The 20,483-nt window shown below is 41.2% G+C and overlaps 1 protein-coding gene across 2 annotated transcripts in view; it reads right to left on the reverse strand.

Moving 5' to 3' along the window:
• Window positions 1-20,483, reverse strand: part of DCP1B (decapping mRNA 1B) — a 306,108-nt gene that overhangs the window by 97,024 nt on the left and 188,601 nt on the right. For both annotated transcript variants that reach the window (XM_053718855.1, XM_053718854.1), the window contains one exon: window positions 2,362-3,105. In XM_053718855.1, the coding sequence (XP_053574830.1) occupies window positions 2,362-3,105 (744 nt within the window). The remainder of the gene's footprint in view (window positions 1-2,361; window positions 3,106-20,483) is intronic.

The raw sequence follows: 20,483 nt of genomic DNA on the forward strand, positions 1-20,483 counted from the left end.
CCTTAATTCTATCCATAATTTCCGTCTGGAGCGAGTCTTCCAGCGCCTCAAACCAGAAGCAGCTGCAGTAGTTACAGGAATAATGCAGGCAATAGATTGGAGAAGAAAACCTTGTTGAACAAAAATTTTCTTAAGTAAACCCTCTAATTTTTTATCCATAGGGTCTTTAAAAGCACAACTGTCTTCAATTGGTATGGTTGTGCGTTTAGCTAGTGTAGAAACAGCCCCCTCCACCTTAGGGACCGTCTGCCACGAGTCCCGCATGGGGTCAGATATGGGGAACATTTTCTTAAAAACAGGAGGGGGGGCAAAAGGGACACCTGGCCTATCCCACTCCCTAGTAATGATATCCACAATCCTTTTAGGGACCGGAAACACATCCGTGTAAACAGAGACCTCTAGGTACTTGTCCATTTTACACAATTTCTCTGGGATCACCAAAGGGTCACAGTCATCCAGAGTAGCTAATACCTCCCTAAGTAAAACACGGAGGTGTTCTAGTTTAAATTTAAAAGCCAATGTATCTGAATCTGTCTGGGGAGGATCCCTTCCTGAATAAGAGACTTCTCCCTCAGACATCAAATCCCTCGCTCCCATCTAACACCACATTCACTTTACACTCCCGAGAGATACCCTAGTGCTTAGGGCCAGCAAAGAGAATGACTGGGGGGTGGAGCTAGAGGGGGAGCTATATGGACAGCTTTGCTGTGTGCTCTATTTGCTACTTCCTGTAGGGAATGAGAATATCCCACAAGTAAAGGATGAATCCGTGGACTGGATACACCTTGCAAGAGAAAGTGCCCTTATGTTCCAAAGTAACTTAACAATATTGCTCCGTTTGTGTGGTTATGCTATATACCGATTTTTATCACACTCCAGACCCCTGCACCTCGCCACAGCTCTGCTGCGGCGCCTCCCTGCCCCCAGATCACACTGATCCTCCTTGGGTAGCGCTTCTAAGTCTCTCTGTACCCTTCGTGTAAAAACTGACTTAGGCCCCACCGGAGCCCAGGACCTTGCTGCCCATCCATATGAATACTGAGCGCGCAAAATTAGGCCACCATGGGTGTAACTCGAGCCGTACTGAGACCCGCATGGGTCTGATGCATCTAGTCTCCCCAGAAATAAATGACTGAACATACCTCAATGCTGCTTGTAGCATGACACGGTTCTCCACACTGAAGATGTTTCTTTACACTACCTTCAACTACTCTGTGGGAACCAGCAAGATCTTAGATAATGTTTGCTAAGATCATCAACATCAGGGCAGAAAATAAGATGTCTCCACTCCTCTTGGGAAGTTATTGACTGACGATTTCACTCTGAGAAAAATAGTACTCACTGGCACCATTTTAAAATAAATAAACTTCTTGATTGAAGAATCTAAACTAACACCTCACTTTACCTCTTCCTATCACTAGCACAGGCAAAGAGAATGACTGGGGTGAGAGGGAAGGGAGGAGCTATATATAAAGCTCTGCTGTGGTGCTCTTTGCCACTTCCTGCTAACCAGGAGGTGTAATCCCATAAGTAAGGATGAAATCCGTGGACTCGTCATATCTTGTAAAAGAAAGATGACTAAACTCAAAATCTTTAATTTATAATATTGATAGAAGCATGCTCCTCAAAGTCTACGCTAAGTGATATAATTAGTTGCTCAGTAATTGTGGCTATTTAACTTGCTCTCTTCTAAGTTAATCCTAAAAAATATAGCCTAAAGACAAAAACTGAAGAATCCTGGTCCATCTCAAAGTTCCTGTACATTTTCATTCTGTGAACGTCCAGACTCACCTCATACTAGTTGGGCTTTAAAGGATAAAGACAAGGCAACTGTATGCTGGAAGTATTTGTATTTCCTTTTTGCAGATATCCTTTTGTTGAAACAATCAGTGGAATAAGCCATATATAAAACAGCATTATACACTGACCCCTAGGCTTCCAGAGTTAGTACTACATAATTCTTATTCAGGGGCTATAGTCATAAGTTTAGAAGTTTTTTTTCATACTTTGAACACAATTTATTGACCTTTTACTGTAGCTCCTCAAAGATGATAGAAATTGTGAGCATACGATAACAGAACATAAGTTTGATGTTTATCGCCAACAATGGTTTTTTTTTTTTCTTCAGTTTTGCCAAGGTGAGACAGCAAAATTTCAGGAAACTATAATAATAATAATAAGTAATAAGGGTTATTGTAGAGGTAACCTGATCTGTAATACAGAATGACCTTTGCTTTCTGTTCTGTATGTGAACATCCTACACATATTTATCTCCGACTTTTCTAGGCTTTAGAAATTTCAATGTGTGATTGAGTTAAAATTAAATCCACATTTTTAAAATTAAATTTTTAATTTTGTTACCTGGAAAAGTGTTTTTTGTTTCTCTCCTGATATCTTCTCTCCCCAAGAGGAATTTGGGCCACTCTGAGACACCACAGGGAACTTTGCGGCGAGAGCAGGCCTGGTATTGGAGTGAAGCTGCTGTTCTTGGCGTACCAACTGTAACTTCTTCAGCAGCTCCTGCGGGGAAATGGACCTAGAGGCTGGGGGCAGCTGAGAAGACACAGGTAAGGGAGGCATAGATGCTGATGTACTTTGTAGTGAAGTCTCATAATAATTTAAAGGCACCTGTACTGTGCTCTTTCCAAAGGCAGAGGCTCTCTCTCCAGTTAATCCTTGTGCTGTGGTAGGAGCCCCTTGGTCATGTGTGGTAAATGCAGACTGAGGTACATGAAGCTTTTGCAGGAGACTCTTCCCATTTTCACTGTTATGGACATGGAAGGAGGCAGGAGTCAACATGGGTTGAGAGAGGCCACTGAAGATATCTTCAGCAGGATGAAAAGTGCCATTCAAGCACTGTCTGTTTTCTGGTATCTCAGAGACAGGGTGCAATTCAGCTCCTCGTACTAATAGTTTTTGGATTGCTGGACACAGTTGCTTCTCACAGTCCTCAGGTACTGTGCTTGGTTCTTCATAGGATAGAGAGCGGACAACTGTGTGATGCGCTAAATGGGTCTTTATGTGGTGTGTCACATCTTCTTGGAGCTTTGTTGGCTTCCCAAAGAGAGCTGTGAGGGATAAATACTGAATGTCTTGATCACCAGCCTGCCCAAGAAGACACACACATTTTAATTTTTATAAATTGTAAATAATGTTATCCATTAATTTTATTTTTGTAAAACAAGGTTAAACATTAGACATTAAAATGATACCAATATATCATTAAACGGATATAAAACTGCAATACAAATGCTATAATGTGTTACATCATATTCTTATTGCATTAGCTCATTGCACAGAACTGTATGTTTAACCCCTTTGGGAGATTAAAGTGGGCTCCGGATAGACAATACATTGCTGATGCTGAGCTGAACACATCTAGTGATTAGGTGCTAGGCAAATATGCCTCAACTGATTAGTTCAGCAACTGTGTTCAGCTCTACACCAGCAGAGCAAGTCTGGAGCTGACTATAACTATGTATTTAAAGGGATAATAAACCCCCAAATTTTCTTTTATGATTCAGATAGAAAATACAATTTTAAACAACTTTCCAATTTAATTCTATTATCAAATGTTCTTCATTCTCTTGTTATCCATTGCTAAAGGGACAGCATTGCACTACTGACAGGAAGCTGAAAATATCTATTTAGCCAATCACAAGAGACAAAATGTGTGCAGGAACCAATGAGCAGCAGCTCCCACTAGTTTATGATATGTGCGTATTCATTTTTTAACAAGGAATACTAAGACAACGAAGCACATTTGAAAATAGAAGTGAATTTAAAAGTGTCTTAAAATGACATGCTCGATCTGATTTATGCAAGTCTAATTTTGACTTTCCTATCCCTTTAAGGATTAAAAACATAGGGCATGATTACAAGTGTAGAGCAAAAATATCTCTAACTGCTAACACAGTTCAAGGAAGTTAAATCAATAGAGCTGCGGAATCCGTTGGCGCTCTACAAATAACCGATAATAATAAAATAATAGCACTCATATTTTTGGACTCATATTACAAGCTGAATGTAAAAAGTTTTCACTCAAACTAAAGCCTTGGGCACGCTAACATCTGGAGGTCGTATAGCACGGCTACACTAAATCCCTCTCCCCAAATTCTTCTATAGGGCACGCCACAAAACCCTGTTCTGCTTTCGCTCGAGTGCTAACCCCAAGGTGCGTTTAGTCAAGTTCGCTAAAGCCCAAGGTTCATTAAGAAAGAATTTAAATAGTCATTTATTTTTAGAGAGACATGAAACACTAAAAATATTTTATAAGCATAGTTGAAAACCTTTCACTACAGTACAATGTTGACCTTTTGCACGCGTGCAGCAACTCTTCTTCAGATACCTGCAGTGTTACCTAGGTTCCATAATGGCTGCACCCATGCAGTGTTCTCTAAAGAGAATTTTGCCAGCCAAGTGGCATTATGAAGTAGCTGGCTGGGGGCAGGATGACACTTTGTAATATAACATTTTCTGTTAATAAATGTTAAGTAAGTTGTCCAAAGCAAACAAATTAATGGTAATTTGTATAACAAACATTGAATTGTTTTAATATTACCTAATTTTAGCTTAATATATGCTTCAATATTAGCTGGGTGGTCAGTAATATCAGCTGAGCAGTGTGCCCATTAAGGCAGTGCTTGACGAATATGTTAAAAAATTAGGAGCCAGTAAGAATATTTAGGAGCCAGGCAGTTGGATTTGTATATAGATATATGGAGAATAACCAAAAAAGTTAGGAGCCAGGGGTAATATTCTAGGAGCCAGTGGCTCCCAGGCTCCTGGGTTTGTCGAGCCCTGCATTAAGGGCCAGATTACAAGTGAAGCGCTAAATATGGCTTTCGTTTAAGCAATATTTGCACTCCATTGAGTAATACCAGCACACACTAATGTGCGCTGGTATTACAAGTTGACAGCAATGCGAATGCAAGCTCGCGTTCACATTGCTTGGAAGCATTGTGCTCACGAGAGTGTGCTTCTATAGGCTCCAATGGGAGTTTCGCTCTCATGCCGTGAAACACAGCATGAGAACTAGCACAGCAAAGGGGGTAAGTCTTGGAGTGATGGCAGCAAATTGTAAATATATATGTATATGATTATATACATATATATTTATGTGTTAATAAACATATATTTACTAGGAACACACGGTTCATAAAGAAGGTAGGAAGATCACAAAAAAGAGCAAACAATTTAGAAACCCTTCTGACAGATAAAATTGACAAAAGGTAATATAAAGGCAACCTTGCCTCCTGAGGAAATCAAACTCCTTGTGTTCTCTGGAACCCCCAGACTGCCCCCCAACCTGTAAGACTAAACAGGAGAAACACAGGAATCTCCCTGAAAAATAAGTAAAGGGTTCAGCCACCAAGACAGGGAATTACTTATTTAGGAATCCAGAGAAATCCTCTATAAAAAAAAAAATATGATCTCTGCATCTTTGCCGAACCATACAAAGCTGAAGAGGCCTCAAGTGAAATTGAGTAAACAGAATAACATCCCATGCTGCTAATATTAGGCCTAAAATTTCCAAACAAAGAGCTACTGAATGAAATGGAAGACACTGTAGGTTTTAACAAGCTAAAAAGAAAATTTATGCTTACCTGATAAATGTATTTCTTTTTTGACACGATGAGTCCACGGATCATCTAATTACTATTGGGAATATCATTCCTGCCTAGCAGGAGGCGGCAAAGAGCACCACAGCAAAGCTGTTAAATATCACCTCCCTTCCCTCGCACCCCAGTGATTCGACCGAAGTAAAGGAGAGAAAGGAAGCAACAAGGTGTAGAGGTGTCTGAAGTTTATAACAAACCAACAACCTGTCTATAGAACAGGACGGGCCATGGACCCATCGTGTCAAAAAAGAAATACATTTATCAGGTAAGCATAAATTTTCTTTTCTTTTTAATGACACGATGAGTCCACAGTTCATCTAATTACTTTTGGGAATCAATACCCAAGCTAGAGTACACAGATAAGGGAGGGATAAGACAGGGAACCTAAACGGAAGGCACCACTGCTTAAAGAACCTTTCTTCCAAAAGCGGCCTTGGCCTAGGCAAAATTGTCAAATTTGTAGAATTTTGAAAAAGTGTGAAGAGAGGACCAAGTTGCAGCCTTGCAAATCTGATCTACAGAAGCTTCATTCTTGAATGCCCATGAGGAAGACACAGCCCTCGTGGAATGAGCCGTAACACTCTATGGAGGTTGCTGTCCAGCAGTTTCATATTCAAAACGTATGATACTCTTCAGCCAAAAAGAAAGAGAAGTAGCCGTAGCTTTCTGTCCCTTACGTTTTCCCGAGAAAACCACAAACAAGGCAGAGGACTGACGAAAATCCTTATTCACCTGTAAGAAAAATTTTATAGCACGAACCACGTTTAAATTGTGCAGAAGTCGTTCCTACTGAGAAGGAGGATTAGGTCACACTTTGTACGTAAAACTACCTTATCCGAATGAAAAATAAGGTAAGGTGACTCATACTGTAATGCCGAGAGGCCTGACAAAATGACTGCACGTCTGGAACGTCTGCCAGACGTTTGTGTAACAAAATAGACAAGGAAGATATTTGAACCTTAAGGGAACTTGCAGATAATCCCTTCTCCAAATCTTCTTGGAGAAATTACAGAATTCTAGGAATCCTAACTCTACTCCAAGAGTAGCCCTTGGATTCACACCAATATAAGTACAGGTGGCCCTCGGTTTACGCCGGTTCAATTTGCGCCGTTTCAGAACAACAACCTTTTTTTCCAGTCATGTGCAGTAATAAAAATAGCCAGTAGGTGGAGCTGTCCGCTTATTTTGCAGCAAAGTTATGCAACTTAACAGGTCTGAAATTGATCTGTGTACACAGAACAGACATTAGCTATTGAGTAAACAAGATCCAGGAGAGCAGCCACTTCCCTATTATCTTCCTGTCCAGCAGCTTCAGGTGAGGGTACCTAACTGCTTATTAATCACTGCAGATTGAAATGCATAGAATAGGTGCAGACCCAATGTTATCTAACATGCTAACAATGTAGATAACTGATTGCAAAAAATGCAAGTAAGAAAACGTTTTTGTTTATCAAACTTAGTTTGATGATGATGCAGTCTATATTATTAGGTTTATAATGTTGTTTAGCATTTAAAGACTTCATTTCAAAGCTTTAAAAATAATGTATTAGGTGTTACTTATGTCAGTTTTGAGAGGGGCCTGGAACCTAACTCCCTCACTTCCCATTGACTTACATTATAAACTGGGTTTCAATTTACAACCATTCCTCCTGGAACCTAACCCCGGCGTAAACTGAGGGCTACCTGTATTTACGCCATATCTTATGGTAAATCCTTCTAGTCACAGGTTTACGAGCCTGAATCATGGTATCAATGACCGAATCTGAAAATCCCCGCTTGGATAAAAGTAAGCGTTCAATCTCCAAGCAGTCAGCTTCAGAGAAACAAGATTTGGATGAAGGAAGGGCCCCTGAAGTAGAAGGTCTTTCCTCAACTGAAGTCTCCAAGGTGGAAGAGATGACATTTCCACCAGGTCTGCATACCAAATCCTGCGAGGCCAAGCCGGTGCAATGAGGATCACCGATGCCCTCTACTGCTTGATTCGAGCAATGACCCGAGGGAGAAGAGCAAACGGAGGAAAACATAATTTATGTAAGAACTTACCTGATAAATTCATTTCTTTCATTAGTCCATGAGCTAGTGACGTATGGGATATACATTCCTACCAGGAGGGGCAAAGTTTCCCAAACCTCAAAATGCCTATAAATACACCCCTCACCACACCCACAAATCAGTTTAACGAATAGCCAAGAAGTGGGGTGATAAGAAAAAAAGTGCGAAAGCATAAAAAATAAGGAATTGGAATAGTTGTGCTTTATACAAAAAAATCATAATCACCACAAAAAAGGGTGGGTCTTATGGACTCTTGCTAATATGAAAGAAATGAATTTATCAGGTAAGTTCTTACATAAATTATGTTTTCTTTCATGTAATTAGCAAGAGTCCATGAGCTAGTGACGTATGGGATAATAAATAACCAAGATGTGGAACTTCCACGCAAGAGTCACTAGAGAGGGAGGGATAAAATAAAGACAGACAATTCCGCTGAAAAATAATCCACACCCCAAACAAAGTTTAAATCTTATAATGAAAAAAAATGAAATTATAAGCAGAAGAATCAAACTGAAACAGCTGCCTGAAGTACTTTTCTACCAAAAACTGCTTCAGAAGAAGAAAACACATCAAAATGGTAGAATTTAGTAAAAGTATGCAAAGAAGACCAAGTAGCTGCTTTGCAAATCTGATCAACCGAAGCTTCATTCCTAAATGCCCAGGAAGTAGAAACTGACCTAGTCGAATGAGCTGTAATCCTTTGAGGCAGAGTTCTACCCGACTCAACATAAGCATGATGAATCAAAGACTTTAACCAAGACGCCAAAGAAACGGCAGAGGCCTTCTGACCTTTCCTAGAACCAGAAAAGATAACAAAGAGACTAGAAGTCTTTCGGAAATCTTTAGTAGCTTCAACATAATATTTCAAAGCTCTTACTACATCCAAAGAATGTAATGATCTTTCCTTAGAATTCTTAGGATTAGGACACAATGAAGGAACCACAATCTCTCTACTAATGTTGTTAGAATTCACAACCTTAGGTAAAAATTCAAATGAAGTCCGCAACACTGCCTTATCCTGATGAAAAATCAGAAAAGGAGATTCACAAGAAAGAGCAGATAACTCAGAAACTCTTCTAGCAGAAGAGATGGCCAAAAGAAACAAAACTTTCCAAGAAAGTAATATCTAGAGAATGCATAGGTTCAAAAGGAGGAGCTTGTAGAGCTCCCAGAACCAAATTTAAACTCCAAGGAGGAGAAATTGACTTAATGACAGGTTTGATACGAACCAAAGCCTGTACAAAACAATGAATATCAGGAAGATTAGCAATCTTTCTGCGAAACAGCACAGAAAGAGCAGAAATTTGTCCTTTCAAGGAACTTGCAGACAAACCTTTATCCAGACCATCCTGAAGAAACTGTAAAATTCTAGCAAATCTAAAAGAATGCCAGGAAAATTGATGAGAAGAACACGAAGAAATGTAAGTCTTCCAGACTCGATAATATATCTTCCTAGACACAGATTTACGAGCCTGTAACATAGTATACATTACGGAGTCAGAGAAACCTCTATGACTAAGAATCAAGCATTCAATCTCCATACCTTGAAATTTAATGATTTGAGATCCTGATGGAAAAATGGGCCTTGAGATAGAAGGTCTGGTCTTAACGGAAGAGTCCAAGGTTGGCAACTGGCCATCCGAACAAGATCCGCATACCAAAACCTGTGAGGCCATGCTGGAGCCACCAACAGTACAAATGAACGCTCCTTTAGAATCTTGGAAATCACTCTTGGAAGAAGAACTAGAGGCGGAAAGATATAGGCAGGATGATACTTCCAAGGAAGCGACAATGCATCCACTGCCTCCGCCTGAGGATCCCTGGATCTGGACAGATACCTGGGAAGTTTCTTGTTTAGATGAGAAGCCATCAGATCTATTTCTGGAAGACCCCAGATTTGAACAGTCTGAAGAAATACCTCTGGGTGAAGAGATCATTCGCCCAGATGCAACGTCTGGCGACTGAGATAATCCGCTTCCCAATTGTCTAAACCTGGGATGTGAACCGCAGAAATTAGACAGGAGCAGGATTCCGCCCATACAAGTATTCGAGATACTTCTTTCATAGCCAGAGGACTGTGAGTCCCCCCTTGATGATTGATATATGCCACAGTTGTGACATTGTCTGTCTGAAAACAAATGAACGATTCTCTCTTCAGAAGAGGCCACGACTGAAGAGCTCTGAAAATCACACGGAGTTCCAAAATGTTGATTGGTAATCTCGCCTCCTGAGATTCCCAAACCCCCTGCGCTGTCAGAGACCCCCATACTGCTCCCCAACCTGTCAGACTCGCATCTGTTGAGATCACAGTCCAGGTTGGAAGAACAAAAGAAGCCCCTTGAATTAAACGATGGTGATCTGTCCACCACGTCAGAGAGTGTCGTACAATCGGATTTAAAGATATTAACTGTGATATCTTTGTATAATCCCTGCACCACTGGTTCAGCATACAGAGCTGAAGAGGTCGCATGTGAAAACGAGCAAAGGGGATCGCGTCCGATGCAGCAGTCATAAGACCTAGAATTTCCATGCATAAAGCTACCAAAGGGAATGATTGAAACCGAAGGTTTCGACAGGCTGAAATCAATTTCAGACGTCTCTTGTCCGTCAGAGACAAAGTCATGGACACTGAATCTATTTGGAAACCTAAAAAGGTTACCCTTGTCTGAGAAATCAATGAACTCTTTGGTAAATTGATCCTCCAACCATGTTCTTGAAGAAACGACACAAGTCGATTCGTATGAGATTCTGCTAAATGTGAAGACTGAGCAAGTACCAAGATATCGTCCAAATAAGGAAATACCACAATACCCTGTTCTCTGATTACAGATAGAAGGGCACCGAGAACTTTTGAAAAAATCCTTGGAGCCGTTGCTAGGCCGAACGGCAGAGCCACAAATTGGTAATACTTGTCTAGAAAAGAGAATCTCAGAAACTGAAAGTGATCTGAATGAATCGGAATATGCAGATATGCATCCTGCAAATCTATTGTGGACATATAATGCCCTTGCTGAACAAAAGGCAGAATAGTCCTTATAGTTACCATTTTGAATGTTGGTATCCTTACATATCGATTCAATATTTTTAAATCCAGAACTGGTCTGAAGGAATTCTCCTTCTTTGGTACAATGAATAGATTTGAGTAAAACCCCAGCCCTTGTTCCAGAACTGGAACTGGCACAATTACTCCAGCCAACTCTAGATCTGAAACACATTTCAGAAATGCCTGAGACTTCACTGGATTTATTGGAATGCAAGAAAGAAAAAATCTTCTTGCAGGAGGCCTTACCCTGAAACCTATTCTGTACCCTTGTGAAACAATGTTCTGAATCCAAAAACTGTGAATCTATTTGATCCAAATTTCTTTGAAAAATCGTAATCTGCCCCCTACCAGCTGCGCTGGAATGAGGGCCGCACCTTCATGTGGACTTGGGAGCTGGCTTTGACTTTCTAAAAGGCTTGGATTTATTCCAGACTGGAGACGGTTTCCAAACAGAAACCGTTCCTTTAGGGGAAGGATCAGGCTTATGTTCCTTATTCTGACGAAAAGAACGAAAACAATTAGCAGCCCTATATTTACCTTTAGATTTTTTATCCTGAGGTAAAAAAGTTCCTTTCCCCCCAGTAACAGTTGAAATAATAGAATCCAACTGAGAACCAAACAATTTATTACCTTGGAAAGAAAGGGAAAGCAAAGTTGACTTAGAAGACATATCTGCATTCCAAGTTTTAAGCCATAAAGCTCTTCTAGCTAAAATAGCTAAAGACATATACCTGACATCAACTCTGATGATATCAAAGATGGCATCACAAATAAAGTTATTAGCATGTTGAAGAAGTTTAACAATGCTATGAGTATTATGATCTGACACTTGTTGCACCAAAGCCTCCAACCAAAAAGTGGAAGCTGCAGCAACATCAGCCAAAGAAATAGCAGGCCTAAGAAGATTACCCGAACATAAATAAGCTTTCCTTAGAAAGGATTCAATCTTCCTATCTAAAGGATCCTTAAAGGAAGTACTATCTGCCGTAGGAATAGTAGTACGCTTAGCAAGAGTAGAGATAGCCCCATCAACTTTAGGGATTTTGTCCCAAAACTCTAATCTGTCAGATGGCACAGGATACAATTTCTTAAACCTTTTAGAAGGAGTAAATGAATTACCCAGATTATTCCATTCCCTAGAAATTACTTCAGAAATAGCATCAGGGACAGGAAAAACTTCCGCAATAACTGTAGGAGGTTTAAAAACCGAATTTAAACGCTTAGTAGATTTAGTATCAAGAGGACTAGATTCCTCCATCTCTAATGCGATTAAAACTTCTTTAAGTAAAGAACGAATAAATTCCATTTTAAATAAATATGAAGATTTATCAGTGTCAATATCTGAGACAGAATCCTCTGAACCAGAAAAATCATCATCAGAAACCGACAAATCAGAATGATGATGTTCATTTAAAAATTCATCTGAAAAATGTGAAGTTGTAAAAGACCTTTTACGTTTACTGGAAGGAAAAATAACAGACATAGCCTTCCTAATAGATTTAGAAACAAAATCTCTTATATTAACAGGAACATCCTGAGTATTAGATGTTGATGGAACAGCAACAGGTAATGGAATATTACTAATGGAAATACTATCTGCATTAGCAAGCTTATCATGACATTCATCACAAATTACAGCCGGAGGGACAGTTACCACAAGTTTACAGCAGATACACTTAACTTTGGTAGAACCAGCATCAGGCAGTGTTTTTCCAGAAGTAGCTTCTGATCCAGGGTCAATCTGAGACATCTTGCAATATGTAAGAGAAAAAACAACATATAAAGCAAAATCTATCAAATTCCTTAAAAGGCAGTTTCAGGAATGGGAAAAAATGCCAATGAACAAGCCTCTAACAACCAGAACCAAAACAACAATCTCCCGGTTTGCATTTTTCTTTTTACTAAGCTTTCTCTCTCAGCCCCAGTGCCTGCATAATAAAGGCTGTCTAAAAGTCCTCTCCAGTATAGGAGAGTTTACGAGTCCCACATATAATAAAGTGCCCTCACTCTGAGCCCTTTATAATGGTCTTTCAAATAAAGTACCCACTTCTTTCTGAGTTTTTACCTTTCCCCAGAAATAATAAAGTCAGCAATTACCTCACACATCTGCGCAACAAGGCAGCTCACCAGGTTTGAGAGGTCCTCTCCCTCACATCGACCTGTGGAAAGAATAAAGACTGAGCAATTTGCTGTGGTGCTCTTTGCCACCTCCTGCTGGGCAGGAGTGATATTCCCAATAGTAATTAGATGATCTGTGGACTCATCGTGTCATTAAAAAGAAACCAAATTAACAAAATCTGTGAAATGAATCACAAAAAAGAGGGCAATATTGCAGTGACAATGATAACTGACACTTCTTGTATTAAACTAATACTCACAAGGGTTGGAGCACCCAGTGTGCTAAATGGTGCAGGCTGGTGACTCAGCTTGTCTAGCTGTTTCCTCAGGCCTGAGGAAGAGCTAGACAAGCTGAGAAACGTAACTACCATTGTCTTTTTACTTATTTGGGTGAACACTACACCCATTGTTTTTATAACATTTTTTAATAAATATATGTCTATTTTATATATGTCAATTTTATTGGAAGCCTGAGCCTGTTTTGCTTCTCCCACCACCTGGAGCTCATGTGTATTTTTGTTATCCGATGATCAGTGTTGCTGGGCCACTGCGAGTCCCCAGCCTGCACCACATAGCACACTGGGTGCTGCAACCCTTGTCAGTATCACTTCAACACAAGAATTTTTATCTACCAGCACATTTGCAATATTGCACTAGGAGGTGTCCTCTCTGTGATTTGCTCCACAGAGTCTGCACCACTTCCTCTTCTACCTGTGGTGCAGGCTCTGCACCATTTAGCACACTGGGTGCTCCAACCCTTGTGAGAATTATTTTAATAGAAAAAGTGTCAGTTATCATTGTCACTGCAATATTGCCCTCTTTTTTGTGATTCATTTCACAGATTTTGTTAATTTGGTTTCTTTTTAATGACACGATGAGTCCACTGACAGTTATCATTGTCACTGTAATATTGCACAAGGACACGCCCTCTTTTTTGTGATTCATTTCACAGATTTTGTGTTCTCGATTGCAATCCATGAGAGGAGCTGTTCACACTCTGCAAACCTGCACTTTAATAATAGTGATCAATCTTTTTGGATGTCCACCCACATCTGGATCCTGTTTTAATTGAAGGACTCATTTAAGGCATTAACATCAATTTTTGTACACATCTTTCACATATTAATGTTACATATGCTCTTAAAATATTATTGCGAATATTGTATTGAATAGTGCACTGATAAGTCTACATATCCTGTGCCATAACTCACTCTAGCGCGCCCTTTAGCTGGATATTTAGGTATAACAGCAGTAGTAGTTAAAACCAGATTTAACCTCCCTTTGACCTATCAGAAAAAGTCTCATGGTGACAGAATCTATCTTAACACCCAGAAAAACAATTTATGCTTACCTGATACATTCCTTTCTTTCATAGTGGTGAGAGTCCATGATCCTTTACTCATGGGAATTACTTCTCTACAGCTAGGAGGAGGCAAAGATTCCCAAATCCCAAGAGCTCTATATAAAGCCTCCCATATTACACATACTTCAGTCTAACAAATAGCCAAGTGAGGACAAAAAGGATAAAGAGCTATTAATGGAGCAAGGGAAAAAAAAAAAAAAGATGTGCTCAAATAGGGGGGTGGGAATCGCGGCCTCTCGCCACCATGAAAGAAAGAATATAACAGGTAATTATAAATTGTGTTTTCTTACATACATGTGGTATGTAAGAAAGTCTGCCCCCACTTGATCCGATCCCGGGTCGGATCAAGTAAGGGCAGACTTTCCCCGTTTTGTCAAGTGTGGATACGAGATGTCCCAGATCCTTTGGCTGTGGAAATATCTTATTCCAAGATTGATTGGGCTTCCAATTAGACTTGGACTGTTCCTGCTTGGAAGAGGGAGAGGAAGACTTTTGACCTTTGAAGTTACGAAAGGAACAAAAATGACTGACGTCCTTTAGGTCTGTTCTTGTCTTGTGGTAGAAAAGACCCTTTTCCATCCGTAATATCAGAAATTATTTCTGCCAGACCAGGTCCAAACAAGGTCTTACCCTTGTAAGGAAGCGCCAGAAGCTTGGACTTTGAGTTAACATCAGATGACAAGGATTTTAGCCCTGCGGGCTAAGACAGTGAAGCCAGACATCTTGGTTCCCAGTCTAATAACTTGCATGTTAGCATCAGAAATAAAGGAATTGGCTAGTTTGAGAGCCTTAATCCTATCTTGGATCTCCTCCAATGGAGTCTCTACTAAAACAGATTCAGATAAGGCGTCGCACCAATAAAAGATGCCGCACTTGCTACTGTGGCAATACAAACTGCAGGTTGCCATTGGAGACCTTGATAAACATACATCTTTTTCGAATAAGTCTCCAGCTTTTTGTCCATGGAATCCTTAAAGGAGCAGCTATCCTCTATAGGGATCGTAGTTCTCTTAGCCAGAGTAGAAATAGCCCCTTCTAGTTTAGGCACCGTGCACCATAAATCTTTAATGAAGTCAGCAACATGAAACATCTTTTTAAAAAAGACGGCAGACGGGGAGAAAGGTATCCCTAGTTTCTTCCATTCCTGTGAAATAATCTCCGTCACACCATCTGGAACAGGAAACACTTCCACAGAGGAAGGAACATCAAAGTATTTATTAAGTTTACTAGACTTCTTAGGGTTGACAACGACAGAAGTATCGGAGTTGTCCAAAGTAGCCAATACTCCCTTTAACAGTACATGAATGTGTTCAAGCTTAGATCTGACGTTTACTACTTCAGTATCAGAAAAAGGAATAAAAGTGTCCGAATCAGAGATTTCTCCAACATAGGTGTGTCCGGTCCACGGCGTCATCCTTACTTGTGGGATATTCTCTTCCCCAACAGGAAATGGCAAAGAGCCAGCAAAGCTGGTCACATGATCCCTCCTAGGCTCCGCCTACCCCAGTCATTCTCTTTGCCGTTGTACAGGCAACATCTCCACGGAGATGGCTTAGAGTTTTTTAGTGTTTAACTGTAGTTTTTATTATTCAATCAAGAGTTTGTTATTTTAAAATAGTGCTGGTATGTACTATTTACTCTGAAACAGAAAAGAGATGAAGATTTCTGTTTGTATGAGGAAAATGATTTTAGCAACCGTTACTAAAATCCATGGCTGTTCCACACAGGACTGTTGAGAGGAATTAACTTCAGTTGGGGGAACAGTGAGCAGTCTTTTGCTGCTTGAGGTATGACACATTCTAACAAGACGATGTAATGCTGGAAGCTGTCATTTTCCCTATGGGATCCGGTAAGCCATTTTTATTCAGTCAGTAAATAAGGGCTTCACAAGGGTTTATTAAGACTGTAGACATTTTCTGGGCTAAATCGATCATATTTACACATATTTAGCCTTGAGGAATCATTTAATCTGGGTATTTTTTGTAAAATAATATCGGCAGGCACTGTTTTAGACACTTTATTCTATAGGGGCTTTCCCTAATCATAGTCAGAGCCTCATTTTCGCGCCGGTATGGCGCACTTGTTTTTGAGAACAGCATGGCATGCAGCTGCATGTGTGTGGAGCTCTGATACATAGAAAAGTCTTTCTGAAGGCTTCATTTGGTATCGTATTCCCCTTTGGGCTTGGTTGGGTCGCAGCAAAGCAGATTCCAGGGACTGTAAAGGGGTTAAATATAAAAACGGCTCCGGTTCCGTTATTTTAAGGGTTAAAGCTTCCAAATTTGGTGTGCAATACTTTTAAGGCTTTAAGACAGTGTGGTGAAATTTTGGTGTATTTTGAACAATTCCTTCATACTTTTTCGCAATTGCAGTAATAAAGTGTGTTCAGTTTAAAATTTAAAGTGACAGTAACGGTTTTATTTTAAAACGTTTTTTGTGCTTTGTTATCAAGTTTATGCCTGTTTAACATGTCTGAACTACCAGATAGATTGTGTTCTGACTGTGGGGAAGCCAAGGTTCCTTCTCATTTAAATAGATGTGATTTATGTCATAAAAAATTTAGTAAAAATGATGCCCAAGATGATTCCTCAAGTGAGGGGAGTAAGCATGGTACTGCATCATCCCCTCCTTCGTCTACACCAGTCTTGCCCATACAGGAGGCCCCTAGTACATCTAGCGCGCCAATACTCCTTACTATGCAACAATTAACGGCTGTAATGGATAATTCTATCAAAAACATTTTAGCCAATATGCCCACTTATCAGCGAAAGCGCGACTGCTCTGTTTTAGAAAATACTGAAGAGCATGAGGACGCTGATGATATTGTTTCTGAAGGGCCCCTACACCAGTCTGAGGGGGCCAGGGAGGTTTTGTCTGAGGGAGAAATTTCAGATTCAGGAAAAATTTCTCAACAAGCTGAACCTGATGTGATTACTTTTAAATTTAAGTTGGAACATCTCCGCGCTCTGCTTAAGGAGGTGTTATCCAATTTGGATGATTGTGATTATCTGGTCATTCCAGAAACACTATGTAAAATGGACAAGTTCCTAGAGGCCCCGGGGCCCCCCGAAGCTTTTCCTATATCCAAGCGGGTGGCGTACATTGTTAATAAAGAATGGGACAGGCCCGGTATACCTTTCGTACCTCCCCCCATATTTAAAAAATTGTTTCCTATAGTCGACCCCAGAAAGGACTTATGGCAGACAGTCCCCAAGGTCGAGGGGGCGGTTTCTACTCTAAACAAGCGCGCCACTATAACCATAGAAGATAGTTGTGCTTTCCAAGATCCTATGGATAAAAAATTAGAAGGTTTGCTAAAAAAAGATGTTTGTTCAGCAAGGTTACCTTCTACAACCAATTGCATGCATTGTCCCTGTCACTACAGCCGCGTGTTTCTGGTTCGATGAGCTAGAAAAGGCGATTATTAGTAATTCTTCTTCTTATGAGGAGATTATGGACAGAATTCGTGCTCTTAAATTGGCTAATTCTTTCACCCTAGACGCCACCTTGCAATTGGCTAGGTTAGCGGCGAAAAATTCTGGGTTTGCTATTGTGGCGCGCAGAGCGCTTTGGTTAAAATCTTGGTCAGCGGATGCGTCTTCCAAGAACAAATTGCTTGACATTCCTTTCAAGGGGAAAACACTGTTTGGCCCTGACTTGAAAGAGATTATCTCTGATATCACTGGGGGCAAGGGCCACGCCCTTCCTCAGGATAGGTCTTTCAAGGCCAAAAATAAACCTAATTTTCGTTCCTTTCGCAGAAACGGACCAGCCCCAAGTGCTACGTCCTCTAAGCAGGAGGGTAATACTTCTCAAGCCAATCCAGCCTGGAGACCTATGCAAGGCTGGAACAAAGGAAAGCAGGCCAAGAAACCTGCCACTGCTCCCAAGACAGCATGAGATGCGGGCCCCCGATCCGGGGACCGGATTTGGTGGGGGGCAGACTCTCTCTCTTCACTCAGGCTTGGGCAAGAGATGTTCTGGATCCTTGGGCGCTAGAAATGGTCTCCCAAGGTTATCTTCTGGAAGTGATTCATCCTGTTCCATTAAGAGAACGAGGGATGGGGTTCTACTCCAATCTGTTCGTAGTTCCCAAAAAAGAGGGAACGTTCAGACCAATCTTAGATCTCAAGATCCTAAACAAGTTTCTCAAGGTTCCATCGTCCAAAATGGAAACCATTCGAACAATCCTTCCATCCAGGAAGGTCAATTCTTGACCACGGTGGATTTAAAGGATGCGTATCTACATATTCCTGTCCACAAGGAACATCATCGGTTCCTAAGGTTCGCATTCCTGGACAAGCATTACCAGTTCGTGGCGCTTCCTTTCGGATTAGCCACTGCTCCAAGGATTTTCTCAAAGGTACTAGGGTCCCTTCTGGCGGTGCTAAGACCAAGGGGCATTGCTGTAGTACCTTACTTGGACGACATTCTGATTCAAGCGTCGTCCCTTCCTCAAGCAAAGGCTCACACGGACATAGTCCTGGCCTTTCTCAGATCTCACGGATGGAAAGTGAACGTGGAAAAGAGTTCTCTATCTCCGTCGACAAGAGTTCCCTTCTTGGGAACAATAATAGACTCCTTAGAAATGAGGATTTTTCTGACAGAGACCAGAAAAACAAAACTTCTAAACTCTTGTTGGATACTTCATTCCGTTCCTCTTCCTTCCATAGCGCAGTGCATGGAAGTGATAGGTTTGATGGTAGCGGCAATGGACATAGTTCCTTTTGCGCGCATTCATCTAAGACCATTACAACTGTGTATGCTCAGTCAGTGGAATGGGGACTATACAGACTTGTCTCCGAAGATACAAGTAAATCAGAGGACCAGAGACTCACTCCGTTGGTGGCTGTCCCTGGACAACCTGTCACAAGGGGTGACCTCCCGCAGACCAGAGTGGGTCATTGTCACGACCGACGCCAGTCTGATGGGCTGGGGCGCGGTCTGGGGATCCCTGAAAGCTCAGGGTCTTTGGTCTCGGGAAGAATCTCTTCTACCGATAAATATTCTGGAACTGAGAGCGATATTCAATGCTCTCAAGGCTTGGCCTCAGCTAGCGAGGGCCAAGTTCATACGGTTTCAATCAGACAACATGACGACTGTTGCGTACATCAACCATCAGGGGGGAACAAGGAGTTCCCTGGCGATGGAAGAAGTGACCAGAATCATTCAATGGGCGGAGACTCGCTCCTGCCACCTGTCTGCAATCCACATCCCAGGAGTGGAAAATTGGGAAGCGGATTTTCTGAGTCGTCAGACATTGCATCCGGGGGAGTGGGAACTCCATCCGGAAATCTTTGCCCAAATCACTCAACTGTGGGGCATTCCAGACATGGATCTGATGGCCTCTCGTCAGAACTTCAAGGTTCCTTGCTACGGGTCCAGATCCAGGGATCCCAAGGCGACTCTAGTAGATGCACTAGTAGCACCTTGGACCTTCAAACTAGCCTATGTATTCCCGCCGTTTCCTCTCATCCCCAGGCTGGTAGCCAGGATCAATCAGGAGAGGGCGTCGGTGATCTTGATAGCTCCTGCGTGGCCACGCAGGACTTGGTATGCAGATCTGGTGAATATGTCATCGGCTCCACCATGGAAGCTACCTTTGAGACGAGACCTTCTTGTTCAAGGTCCGTTCGAACATCCGAATCTGGTCCCACTCCAGCTGACTGCTTGGAGATTGAACGCTTGATCTTATCAAAGCGAGGGCTCTCAGATTCTGTTATTGATACTCTTGTTCAGGCCAGAAAGCCTGTAACTAGAAAAATTTACCACAAAATTTGGAAAAAATATATCTGTTGGTGTGAATCTAAAGGATTCCCTTGGGACAAGGTTAAGATTCCTAAGAGTCTATCCTTCCTTCGAGAAGGATTGGAAAAAGGATTATCTGCAAGTTCCTTGATGGGACAGATTTCTGCCTTGTCTGTGTTACTTCACAAAAAGCTGGCAGCTGTGCCAGATGTTCAAGCCTTTGTTCAGGCTCTGGTTAGAATCAAGCCTGTTTACAAACCTTTGACTCCTCCTTGGAGTCTCAACTTAGTTCTTTCAGTTCTTCAGGGGGTTCCGTTTGAACCCTTACATTCCGTTGATATTAAGTTATTATCTTGGAAAGTTTTGTTTTTGGTTGCAATTTCTTCTGCTAGAAGAGTTTCAGAATTATCTGCTCTGCAGTGTTCTCCTCCTTATCTGGTGTTCCATGCAGATAAGGTGGTTTTACGTACTAACCTGGTTTTCTTCCAAAAGTTGTTTCTAACAAAAACATTAACCAGGAGATAGTCGTGCCTTCTCT

The sequence above is a fragment of the Bombina bombina genome, chromosome 6 (assembly GCF_027579735.1).
Source record: "Bombina bombina isolate aBomBom1 chromosome 6, aBomBom1.pri, whole genome shotgun sequence".
In the NCBI taxonomy this organism is placed as follows: domain Eukaryota; kingdom Metazoa; phylum Chordata; class Amphibia; order Anura; family Bombinatoridae; genus Bombina; species Bombina bombina.